Source organism: Toxorhynchites rutilus, chromosome 3 (assembly GCF_029784135.1).
Source record: "Toxorhynchites rutilus septentrionalis strain SRP chromosome 3, ASM2978413v1, whole genome shotgun sequence".
Taxonomy (NCBI): domain Eukaryota; kingdom Metazoa; phylum Arthropoda; class Insecta; order Diptera; family Culicidae; genus Toxorhynchites; species Toxorhynchites rutilus.
Genome location: NC_073746.1, coordinates 285,951,983 through 285,965,849, shown reverse-complemented (window position 1 = coordinate 285,965,849; position 13,867 = coordinate 285,951,983). Strand labels below are relative to the sequence as shown.

The following is a 13,867-nucleotide window of genomic DNA, read 5'->3' as shown; positions in this document are numbered from 1 at the left end:
ATGATACACAACCTCTCACGAATATATAACCTCACTCACTTGTGTTACACTAAAAGCCCCCGGAGACTGCAGACTTTTGTCGGCCGATAGACTAAATCACCGGGTAACTACCGTAAGGTCGTCCGGGAGGGCGTTGAAGGATTTTTTTGGAAGGAAGCCTAATGAAAATTAGGTTTAAGTAAGTTATTAGGGCTAGGCTCATTTTGGCAATCCTATGAATACATTCAGATTGTGCTATGTTATTTGCACGTTTTGGTCGACTCAATTTGAGAAGCATAAATTGGACCAATCAGAAGGCGAGATTTTCGTTCAGAAAATGCCGCACATTTTCCAATTATTGAATGATTTTTTTTCAACAATTTTTTTTTCGAATTTTGCGTAAAATTGTTTTTATTCCAAATATCGATTAAGATTGTTCAATTCAATAGATTCTAGAATACATTTAGCTGATTTTTTCTTGTTTTTCTCCCTGAAGTCGCTGACATTTCGAACATTTCGAACATAAGCAATTGTCAAAATCATGAGGAATTTTGTCAAATCGACATGGAAAGAGAAAAGGCTCGTGAACATCCTTATAATGGAATATTTCCAACAAATCTCATTAGCGAAGCTGAATTTTCAACCGATTAGGTACCACCTATATACGACGATAGATGAAACCATCACTTATAATTACGAACTCAACCCAAACATTGATTCCGTTTTAGCCAACCACTACACAACCAACCCCAAGCTGCCTCGCAGAAAGCAAACCGACAATATTACATCCTATTAATTTAACGAAAATATCCCCTTGTTGTGGGAGAACCCCAATCAATCCATTTTGCCACCCCTTTCTCCATTATTTCCTTATTAACGATTTCCCTCTCAGCGAACCACGCCGTGAACATATTCTTTCGAACCGATTGATTGGAATTTATTTCCTTCCCATATTTGATCGATTGCAATTAGAGCAGCAGGATAATTAACGTCCCACGGTGACAGCCTGAAGTATTTGCGCTAATATTTCTATCTATCTATTTCCTTACGCAGATTCCGTTCAAATTCCCGGTGGACCCCAAGCTATTGCCCCCGTTGTACATCATTACGCCCACATATCGTCGCCCGGAGCAGCTGGCGGAAATCACCCGACTCGGGTACACCCTCAAACACGTGCAGAACCTGTTCTGGTTGATTGTGGAGGACGCCGAGAACCGGACCGAAACCGTGACAAGACTGCTGAAGCAAATCAATGTGCCATTCATACATCTAACAGGTGCTTGAGGGTCTCATCCATTATTTAGTGTGTAAAAAAAACAAACGTTTGTCTTTTTCAGCTCCAATGCCAGCCAAATACCGCAAGCAGAAGGTGAAGCCACGTGGCGTCTCCAACCGTAACCGGGGCCTCAAGTGGATTCGCGCCAATGCCACGGAAGGTGTGCTATACTTCGCCGACGATGATAATACCTATAATCTGGATATTTTCGAGCAGGTACGATTGGATTTTTGTGTATGTATGATTACATGAATGATCGAAACATTAATCTATCGTTATCAAGATGCGACGCATCAGGAAGGTTGGCATGTGGCCCGTAGGTCTCATCTCAAAGTTCGGGGTGAGCAGCCCAATCGTGGTCAATGGAACGATCAGTGGTTTCTACGATGGCTGGATTGGCGGAAGGAAGTACCCCATCGATATGGCCGGATTCGCGGTCAGTGTCAAATTTCTGCTCTCCCGGCCCAAGGCGGAGATGCCGTTCCGGGCAGGCTACGAAGAGGATGGCTTCCTGCGGAGCCTCGACCCACTGGAACTGAGAGAGATCGATCTGCTGGCATCCAACTGTACTGAGGTTTGTGCGAAGAGAGAGATCATCGCGATGCAACGAAATGTACACTCAAACCTGCTTACTTGTAGATTCTAACGTGGCACACGCAATCCAAGAAGAATCCGCCAGCGCAACCATTGAACCTGACCAAATACGGTTCCACGAATCTAGCGAAACTGACCCGAACGTTGGTCTAGAATGTGCGAAGAACACAACCGCTGAACGCGGAAATGAGGTGGGAACTAGCGGAATTGCCCTAAATGAATGCCATAGCGAAGAGAAAATAGGAATTAAAACCGGGTGAAGTTTAAACGATGGATACTTTATACTAGGTGCTATTTTTCAATTTTAAACGAGATATAATCAGTGCATTTTTATCTATGATTGATATCTTAAAACAATGATAACCAAAGTAAATTAAGATATCGGTTTATTTGAAAACAACCGTACACAAATTAAGGGGTACTTAAGGAAAACGGCAATCGCCAATTGTGTAAATCCAGATTGGTTTCAGATGACAAAGAATCCCCTCTACAAACGGATGTAAAAAGGGCAAATTGCTCTGAATAATAAGCAAAACTAGATAGGAAAGATACCAGAAATTTTAAGGGAGTATTTGATTTGAATTTTCCTCTTCTTCCAGGGTAAGTATTTTAGGGTGTGTGGGAGACTAAATCACCAGTGAGAAATCGCTGATGATTCCACTTTTTGTGTAAATATGTCCTAAGCTCCTTGCAAATCATTTTATAGATATGATATTCCATTAACAAACGTTTGCCAGCAGGACGGGCTGCGATATTCAGACAAGATATTCTTAGATAGTGTTAGCTACTGAAATTTCGAACGTAGGGATATGACTTTGTAAATAAATTAGAACGAACAAAAAACTTCTTTCATATCTATACAAATATGGGTTTTCAACGTAGTGTAGTTATACCAAAAAAATAAAGCAAAAATCGTTTAACGTATGGGACAAACTCCCTTTAAAGACAGAATTGAATATCATTAAATTGTCAAACTAAGTGCGACATTTAGGTAAAATTTCTGCGAGAAGCGCAATCTCCTAGGAATTCTCATATTTCTAATATAGTGATCTGACACTTCGGTCGAAGTTCGAGCTATTAATCAGAAAAAGGGAGAGAGTGACACGTAAAAAACGAGCTTTCTCAGTGAACACCAGTGGTATTTTCATTCGCCATCGGCTCCAGATATTGGTTAAAAATTCAATATGCTAGTATTCGGCCACAAATCGTTCTTTTATTTCTGTTCGCGAGAGGCACCCTTTATCCTTTTCGATTTATCCTGATTGAATTCATATTCCTGAACTCTCTTTCAATTGTGATCCAACACTGACAAGATTGTAAGACATAAGCTATCAATAAAATGTATTGTGAAAACAGGACCGCTGATGTTTCGTTTAAGTTAGATCCGAAATTTCAATTTTGATTTTCGTTTCCGATTCATTTTTGAATTTCAATGAAGTTCAAAGACCGCCCCGCATCGCAAATCTTTTCTCGTCCTACCTTACATTTTAGAGGTTGGGTGTCTTCAGAGAAGTTATTCAGAATACCGATCCGGCTAATTGAATACTTGAACACTTCAAATTCTTACTAAGTTAGAACAAAACTTAGTAAAACTAACTATTTGTACTTACGAGATAGATGCGTCATCATAAAAATTGTATAGCCATCAATTTCATGAAACTTTGCTGATGATATTCAATTCCTATCTTAGTACTGTAGAAATATAACTATTTTTCATGGAAGAGTACCTTAAAACTAGTTTGAGTTTTGACCGATAAGTACATATACTTGAGGGATGCAACAAGTTCGGATGATAATGCCAAAAACATTGGTCGTATGACAATCGAATTCTAAAAGTGCTCCATCCAATCGCTAATTGATATTAGAGTGGTTTCATTTTTGCTAGTTGTAATTAAACATCAACAGTATCTAGATGAAGTTTGAAGGAAACAGATCAAAATATTGAGTAAATAGCGCCTCAAAATTAAGCATCAAAAGTGATGTACTAAAATGCCAAAACGAGCTAAATTATATATTTTTCGCTATATTTTTCGAACAACCCTAAAATGTAAATAGTCACCCTAATGAAAAAACAAAAAAATACTGGTCTAATGTTTTGCGATAATGCACAAAATTACCACTTTACACGAAAATCTGAGAACCACTATATCGGTTTGGCATGGAATGGCTGTATAAAATCGGGTTTTTCAATAAGAGCGCTACAAAACTTTTTTTAATGAAACAAAAATCAATGATATCCTTTATTCTTGTGAAAGTACATTTGATGTCATTATGTATGGAACTCGATTTCTATTGCATGGCCACTAGGGGCACGCTTGCAGAAGTCCAGACGTTGAATCCAATTTTTCACGGTTTTCAAGCTTAAATCGGCCGATATTGCTGTAATTTCACGTTCAATGGTCGTACGAAGTTCATCAATCGTCGCTGTCTCGTTGGCATAGACCATAGACTCGACGTAGCCCCACAGGAAATGGTCTAACGGCTGGGCCATTCCGTGAGATAACACGCTCACTAAACTTGGTTTTCTATAAATCGATTGTTAAATTCGCTGTGTGACTTGTGGCGCCGCCATGTTGAGACCACATATTGTCCAAGTCCATATCATCCATTTCGGGCCATTCATTTTTGAGCGGTAGCGATTCCCATTCACAGTAACGTGCCGGTCTTGATCATAACGGAAGAAGTACGGCCCAATGGCGCCGCCGGACCATAAACCGCACCAAACCGAATTTTTTTCGGGATGCAATGGCAACTCATGGAGTACGTGTGGATTGCTGCCTGACCAATAACGCATATTTTGCTTATTGACAAAGCCATTCAGCCAGAAATGAGCCTCATCGCTGAAGATGATTTTTCGTTGAAAATCCGGATCATTTGCAAGTTGTTGCTCAGCCCAATTCTCGAACATACGACGCTTCTGGTGGTCAAGCGGATTCAAGTCTTGCGTCAATTTGATCTTGTAAGGATGTAGGCCAAGATCTTTTCACAAAATTCGCCACAATGACGTCACAGAGATGCCCAATGCTTGAGAACGACGTGTGAGAGACTGATTTGGGTCATCCTCAATTGATGCGCAGGCGGCAGCAATATTCTCGACACTACGGGCACTTCTTTGTCTCACTGGCACGGGATCATTTTGTACTGTGCCTGTGGATTCATTTTTTTTCCACTAGACGCTCAATTGTTGATCTGGCAGGACGATTATGACGACCATAAATTGGACGTAGCGCTCTTAAAGTTGAGGCCATTGACTCCGAATTTCGGTAGTAAATTTTAATAATCTCGACTCGTTGTTCGATCGTATATCTTTCCATTATGAAATGACAAACCTTACTGAAGAGAAATGTCAAGAGAGCGGGAAAAAATATGGCGTCGTTTGCTGTCCCTATCGGTCTACTTTTGTAGGGTCCCTATTGAAATACCGGTTATATAAAACATTTTCAAATGGGTCACTTGACCCGCTGTGGTAGCAATAAGTATTCATGGAATATCGGTAGGTTAAGGGTTAACCCTTTGTAGTCGTTTGTCTACTCTGAGCCACCACAGCAAGGAATCATACTAAACTCTATATTCAACGATTAATAGATTTTTTTTTCTAAATACAGTAGAACCTCGATTATCCGCGAGAGTGAGTTCCCTAGTAAATCTATAAACCTTCCCGAAATTTGTTAATGAGTGGTAGATTCTTTCTTTTTTGTTTTGGTCATGGCTTTCACATTATCTGATCACTGATGCACACGACCTTACAGATTGATAGTTCAATAACTTCTGTATTGATGAAACATAGTTTTCATGCTAAAATATATATATTTTTCGTGTTTGTACCTCTTTTTTATTGCATTATCCGCGATTTATATTTATATTTATATTGCATTATCCGCGATTTTCGTTATACGCGATGGTCTAGCCCGACTATTTCGCGGATAATCGGGGTTCTCCTGTATAAATATTAATCTAGTCTAGTGAACTTTTTCTCGAATGTATACGGAGTATCTATGAGCAACAGGTAACGGTACCCGGCATGAACAAAATATTATTATCGTGGAAAGATCAGAGGATCTCCTTCAAGGAAAATTAATTCCGACCGCAAATGGTTGAAACACCCAATCTATAAAATGTAAGGTAGGACGAGAAAGGATTTTTGATCTTCTTTTTTCAGGCCGGCCCACTGTGGTGCACAGCACCGCACTTGAAGTAAAGACACAACCCACAAACGATAGCTTTAAAATGCAAGTACCATCTCGTGAGAATAAAAAGAACTATTAGCGTTGACGACTTGGGCTTCGTATTCCAGTTTTAAGACGGAATGAACATATTTTCAAAATAAAAAATAATGAACGAAAATTTACTTGTCCGTATCAAGTTGGTATTCCATGTAAATGAAAATAACTTTTTATTGCTAGTCGTTCAAAATCTTATAAAAATATAAATATAAGTATAAATATAAATATAAATGAAAGTTTCATTGAGAATGTCGTGAAATTTATAGAAAGTATGTTCAGTTAGAGCTAGAACTACGTGCTTCTTGAAATCAAATAACACTAAGTAAATATTTCCATTCAATAGTGGCTAACTTTAAGCTCCATGTTAAATGTTAACACCTCCATGTGAAACCGAAATATGAAAATCGCTTATGCAGTTAGAAATAGAGCAGCACATTTTTCTTTATTTTTACTATCACCGTGATTTCAACGATTTCAATCCTCGCAAATGATATGTTGGTGAACAAATGACGCCATATTGATTTTGATTTTGGGTAGCCTATATTCAATTGATGTCTAACCCTGGTTGAAACGAATGTTGTCTTCAGATGACGGCACTGTACCTTCATCATCGCGTATACCTGGAATGTCAGGTGATTTTTTCAAATATCTTCACAAGGTACGGAAAAATGTCTTCAAATGCCTTCACAATCATATCGAAGGAAACTAAAATGGAACATTGCTTTCCTTCGTTATGATTGTGTTCAAGTTTTATTCTACTTGGTATTGTTATATAGCGCATTTCATTAAACTTACCTTGAGACTTTGAAGTTCATTTCAATAACTGTGAACAAAGAATATATTCTGCAACTGCGAACTAAATTTTATGAGTTTAGAAATAATAATTGGCTTGATAAACCGTTGATTGAGTGAATTTTGCCCCAGTTCTTCCACAAAAACGGAACTGTGATAACTCAATTTGTTTATTTCAGTTTTGAAGTTTTGGTATTAACTCATCCATAAAGCTAATATATCCATTTTATCCATATATATTCATATCTAAAAAACTGATCGAAACGGTATGTAACCGGAAAACCTTCGATTTGTGAAGTGATTATTTGAAAGATCTAGGTTAATCTATTGTATAGTATAGGCCCAAAATAATGAAAATAAAATCATTCATTCAAATTCTCGAGCGCAAATCAACTGATGTCTTCTAGAGACAATATGTATTCAGACCGCTTGAATTTCTCCAGACTTTGAAGTAAAAGTCACTTTATTGTTGGATTAATTTCATACGCTTGTGGATTTGCTTGGAAAAGATTGAAAAAAGCAAGTGAACCAGTGAACCCCCCGAGATAAAAGTCGCCGTCAATTATCAAGAACAAAAGTAAACAAGTGATACTGATAAAAAAGCGAGCGAATGACACTAAGACAAGAGCCGTTACTTCTTTTGACGACATTTTCAACCAATAGTTAGTGTTGTTTCACAGCTAGACTAATAGTTAGTGCTGTTTTCACAGTCCCCTTGATTCCGCGCGGCGAATGACATGAGATGATTCAAGTAACGGTATTCCTGCAGGCGAATTGTGTGACTATAGATTGTCACTTAGGTGAGATTTGAAGTCGTGTCCTCAGGGGCTGTCCACATACCACGTGGACAGAAAAAGCACGATTTTAGACTCCCCCCTCCCCCTCCGTGGACAAGCATGGACAGCAAATCGAAGGGCAATTATGGAAACTTGAAAATGTTCTATACAAGATCCAGTTATTGCTTTGACAAATGCATTGTTTTATAACAGAGTTACAGTGTTACAGTGTTACTTGAAATTTTAGATGAAACAAATCTTTGCCCACTCCGGAATATGATCGATCCAGTAAATGCCGATTCATCTTCAATCTGGATTTCCGATTCACCTTTAGTTGGTAGTGCAAGTCAAAACCTTTTCCGCCATAGTTCGGAGAATTTTCAAAGGGTATTAAAGGCGTTTTAAAATATTTTATATTTTTTTAAATCCTTATGGGCCATTCTGCATTGAGTGTCTAGATGACTTTCAAAGTGTTTGCAGGGAATAATATCATCAGACAACTCACTATACATTGATTCCCAACTATGGAGTCAAGCTCAAATCTCAACTATGAAAGTTGATTTTTTCTTGAGACTCATTTTTTGCTCTAAATTGACCCCAATTCAAAATTACGCTACTTAGAAGAATTTAATTGCCTTCATTTGAAAGATGAGAAAATTTTCTGTTGTGGAACATTTCAAATAGTGAAAGATAACAATAGGAATAATATTGTGGTGTCGTGGAAGGAATTGTAGAAGAGTTGAAGAGCTTTAATTTTATTGATAGAAACAATCAAGTTTATTTTTATAATATTCATAAAAAAAATTTAAAAAAACCCTTGAAATACGATAAATTTTAAGTATTTTTTAACTTCTAAAAGGTACTTTAATCCATCAATTCAAATGTTTTACGACTGCATTATATGCGAAATTTTCTGAAAAAAAAAAAGAATATTTGGTCAACTCAAGTTTCAAATTCAAGTTTGAAGACTAGTGGTGCATGGATCATTTCACGCAAATGTAAATATTGATTCCTAGAAATTGACGGAATTCCAATACTTTGAAAAATTCTACCTTTTCGAGAAAAGTAATGCGAGAAAATAATTTTACACGAAATTCTGCATGAAAAATTATACAGACATTATTATCCTAAGACTAACTGTTCTCGAGATAGAACAAAATCTATAGAAAATTATGTTTGATTGAAAAACCATATGTGTAATATAATGAAAACTTAACCATTATGGAATCGTTTATTTTTTATAGGTTTGAGCTATGCACGTCTATGCATAGCCCGAAACTATGAAATTATAGGATCATACAAAATTGTTCAGTCGCTCGCAGTTTACATGAGTTATTTTCAGAATATAGATTTCAGTGAAGAAGTTCAATGATATTAGTAAAAATATATCAAGCACTCTCAGACAGCTCAATCCGTTTATTAATAAATATAATACTCAGGATGGGTGGAAAGTTTTAAAATTCTTGAATAGGATAAGTTTTTATTTAATTTAGAATGTATCGGTCATTATATTTGAAAAAAATATTTATTTTTCGTGTCCACGTGGACGTAGTCTATACCCCCTCCCTCCTATCCGTGGACAAGCGTGAACATTTTCATACCCCCTACCCCCTAAAATTATCCACGTGGTATGTGGACAGCCGCTCATATGTCATCGACTCGGGTATGAAATAGGAGCTGAGCAGTAAGGTGACTTCCACAATAAATAGAGAAAATTTGAAAATCTCACGTCATTCGCCGCGCGGAATAAAGAGGAGTAGGTGAAATGTCCTCAAAATGAAGACATGTGTTCAAACCTGGCATCTGTGGCGAATACGATTACGCTAAATCCAATATCGACCTATGGCAGAAGGTGCGACGCTGGATTGGCAGTCGATTTTAACGCCAATCTCTCCGATTTTTCAAACATTATATAACATTAGTTATATCTCGAGAGGGCTTAGTCCTAGATTAAAACGTTATATACAAAGTTTCATATATGTAGGTTCCGTTTATATATTTCTTTTTTTAATGATTACGATTTCGCATAGTAATGAAATATCATCAATTTAAAAAAATATATCTCCATTTTGGTGAGTCCAGCACCGCTATCCGTCAAACTTAGTTAAAGTTCAAGAAAATCTAATAAAAATATATAGAAAAAAATAGAAGAGATATATTTAAGATATAAAAATTTTGAATATTGCAATAAATTTTTGAATTTGTTTTCAAAATAAATCATTACTTTCCTGCAACTTTGCGTTGCATCATGTTTAATCAGAATTTGAGCTACTATTTTTTTGAAAAAAAAGAACAATGATCATTCGTAATTTGAATTGGTCATATGATAATGAAAACTACGAATTCCGAATATATGCACAATATTTTTGGCGTGGAATCGCTCTATGGTAGAAAGCGGAAAAGGAATTGTTTACTTTGAGCTTGAAAGAAGCTGATCACAAGCGTTTGATGCTTTGCATTTTGTCAATAATTTCAGTGGTGTTCATTTACTACTAGTACTTTACTCGAAGATAAACGTTTTGGGTCAAACTGTGCGATAACAAGTCGGTTGTTGCCAGATTTGAAAACATGCACCAATGTAGACTAGATATGAATGAATTATAACTGACAGAAATTTATGGTAATAATAGGTAACATTTACTAAAAATATGTACGTTCTACTATTGATAAGGTGCAAACGCAAACCAGGTGAATAAAATTGTGAATGATGTTTATGGGTCCAATACAATTATAGCCAGGGTTGCCAACTTCTTCTTCTTATATGGCACTAACGTTCCTAGAGGAACTTCGCCGCCTCAACGTGGTACTACTTGCGTCATTTTTATTGGTACTTAATTGAGATTTCTATGCCAAATAACACGCCTTGAATATATTCTGAGTGGAAAGCTTTAGAATACACGTGACCACAGTACTAGACGGAGGAAATTTCTTTGATGAAAAATTTCCCCGACTAGAACGGGAATCGTACCCGAACCCCCGGCATGTTAGGTTTGACGCTAACCACTCGGCCACGGGAGCACAGAGGGTTGCCAACTAAAATTTTCAAAAATCAGGAAAAATGAAAATAAAAATCAGGATTAATCAGGATGATTAATATTGGATTGTCCGGAATATTCGTGCTCATTTTTAGGAAAATAAAAGCAACATTTTTGTTTTCAATTTCAATTTTATATGCACAGTTTTATTCCACAACCGTTCGTCATCTTTCACGAAGCGTATAAATTTTATTATCTCAGAACATGTTTGTTTTTTTCGTCGGAACTGTTCATGGTTTTTTAATCTGTTCATAGAGTCGAAGTTTTTTCCCTTGAAATGACTTTGCAGGGACAAAGTATCACAAGCTCTAATCCTTGAAGGAAGAAGTTAGAAAAAAAATCGCAGCACTATCTTGAATGTTCATTTATTGAATTCGCGTTGGCAGCATTGAGCCTCGTGTTCTGTCATTGTGAAGCACAAAACATATTTGATACTCCACGCACTTTTGAACTAAGAATAATGAATAAAATTTTACGTTCCCGCATCGAATATGTATTCTACGTAATAGAGGAACTCGTTTTTGTTTTAAAATCGTGAAAAATATCGAACAGAAAACTGTATTTGATAATGTTTTTCTATTATAATGACTAGCTTTTGTGGTAATATCAAGAAATGTGTAGACAAATGGCAAAGTAAATGTCAGGACAACATTTAAGAAAACCTAAAAAAAAATGAATATTTATTTCAATTTAAAATATAACGATTTGAAACGACTTTCGGACATTCCAATCTGATAATATATTTTTCTTTCACGCCGGCTAAAAGATTTAATAAATGATGACAATGTTCCCTCCGGAAACACGAATCGTCTCGGGAATAAAGGCGCTATATCTTTTTATATTTTTTCTGAAAAGCTGAGGATTTTTCACATAACATATGTCGAAACCAGAGAGGCGTTTTTTTCCTTTATGAGTTATGATTTTTCAAAGCTAACCGATGGTTCGCATACAGTCATCAGCTTATCCCGTCCAGAGCACAACACCTCAGCAGCATCAGATAAAGAACCCATCATTGTAAACACAAGCACCTCATCTAGCAGCAACGAGAACAACAGCGAGAATGTATCAACAGCCAAACCAAAACAAAATCAGCAAACGATCAGTAATCAGCGCAGCGACAAACAAATCACAATATATCAATTCAACGTCGATTGGATAGATCGATCATGAAAGCACGGCAGGAATAACAACACAAACTGACACGTGAAAGCACTGGCAGGAATAACAACACAAACGAACTGAAAGCACGGCAGGAATAACAACACAACAGTGACCACATCACATATGATTGAAGACGTATCACAATAGAATGCAGACTACATTTTACCTTTTTTTCGTTTTTGTGATATGATTTGTCGGAATTAACCGATGGTTCAGAAAAAAACCCCTTTTTTCTACTACAAAAATTTACAACTATTGAACTACTGAACCGATTCAGATGATCGACATATCAAATTGAAGCTTATGAGTTAGTTCCCTTCAAAACTATATTACATAAATACGGGTCAAATATTATGCAATGAAAAACAAAATTACCACTTTTGACGAAAATCTGAGAACCACTTTATCGGTTTGGTATGGAATGACTGATTAAGTGCGATTCACATACAATATCCACGTCACGTTCACGTCCCGTTACGTCACGTTACGTCAGTTATTCTACCATACAATTATTATGAAAACATTCACATACACAGGCAACGTAACGACCCGTCGGCATACGTTCAACGAAAACGGCCGCAGGATTTGTAGAAAAGAATAATTGACGGAGAGGGACAGTTTCTTGGGTTTTTGTCTGTGCTTTGTATCTCGGCTTTTGTTTTGATTTTGGTTGTACAGTAATTTACATCTAATTCGACATTTAGTTAATTGGACAGATATGTGATGATCACATTAAATTGGGCATTTTTACTTCTAATTGGACATTTCTCGTAGTTTCAAATGTCGGAGTCAAAATCATTCGCTACTAGCTGAGCAAAATAGTTTATATATTATAATTGTTGAATAGGGGTCGGGACTACGAGGTTTAAGTGTTTAAATAACTTTATTCAATGATTTTAATTGATTTTTCAGACATTTGACGTGACGGTGCTGCTGCCAGCATAGACTGCATGTGTGAATTAGTGAAGACGTTGACGGAACGTGGACGTTGTTTTCTATGTGAATCGCACATTACTTCTATTTACTTATATTATTCTCAATATTTTCTGAACTCCTTATTGAACAGAATTCAAGCCACTGCCCGAGTTGAAGTTAACCGTCTTGCTATATTATAAAATAAAACGTCTCTTGAAAGAAAACCATTGAAACTTTCACAGTTTTCAACAGAACATTTTTTCTTTCCCATTTTTGTGATTTGTTGAATCTTTTTCTTCTTCTTGAATGGCGTTAACGTTCCCTGTGGAACTTTTTGCCGTCTCAACGTATGCATTAACTAGCGTCATTTATTAATACTCAGTTGAGATTTCTTAAGCCAAATAACACGCCTTGTATGTATTCCGAGGGGCAAGCTCTTGAATACGCGTGACCACAGTGCAAGTCGAAGGAAATTTCTTTGACGAAAAATCCTTCGGCCAGAACGGGAATCGAACCCGAACACCCGGCATGATAATGTGAGACGCTAACCACTCGGCCACGGGTGCACTTGAATCTTTTTCGACAAACCTGAAATACTACTACATATGTTTTCATGTAGTATGTAGTATTTTATATTTCAATGTTTTCACATATGTGACACAAAAAAAAGGGTTTGGTATCAATTTCACCGGAAACTAAGAAACTGATTACTAGAAACTAATTGATGCTCATGTTTCATTACCTTGTAAATTCTAGATACAATATCACGACCAACAGATGATATTTTCAGAAATAAAAGTGGCTTTTTACAGAGTGTGTTCAAAACTGAAATAATGAGATATATTCAGAAATCATATTTTTATGTTGTATTTTAAGCGTACACACATTTTTCGTTCGTATAATTGTTTAATTATTCAATTTATTCCATTTTCATCATCTAAAATTTTTTTTTCACAGCTGATGCTCATACCACGTTTTGATTTTTTTCATTCAATCACTGAATATATTACAAAAACGAGAAATATTTGGCTTCGGTCAAACAGTGTACGAGCACCCTAAATACCGAAATATGCATCACATAATTAATCATATTTACTAATTATTTCTCAGAGTGTA

The 13,867-nt window shown here is 36.5% G+C and overlaps 1 protein-coding gene across 2 annotated transcripts in view; it reads left to right on the top strand.

Annotated features, from left to right (window-relative positions):
* Window positions 1–3,201, top strand: part of LOC129775035 (galactosylgalactosylxylosylprotein 3-beta-glucuronosyltransferase P) — a 128,311-nt gene extending 125,110 nt beyond the window's left edge. For both annotated transcript variants that reach the window (XM_055779206.1, XM_055779205.1), the window contains exons 3-6: window positions 1,033–1,255; window positions 1,317–1,471; window positions 1,539–1,829; window positions 1,895–3,201. In XM_055779206.1, the coding sequence (XP_055635181.1) occupies window positions 1,033–1,255; window positions 1,317–1,471; window positions 1,539–1,829; window positions 1,895–2,002 (777 nt within the window). In that variant the 3' untranslated portion in view covers window positions 2,003–3,201. The remainder of the gene's footprint in view (window positions 1–1,032; window positions 1,256–1,316; window positions 1,472–1,538; window positions 1,830–1,894) is intronic.
* Window positions 3,202–13,867: the final 10,666 nt, after the last annotated feature.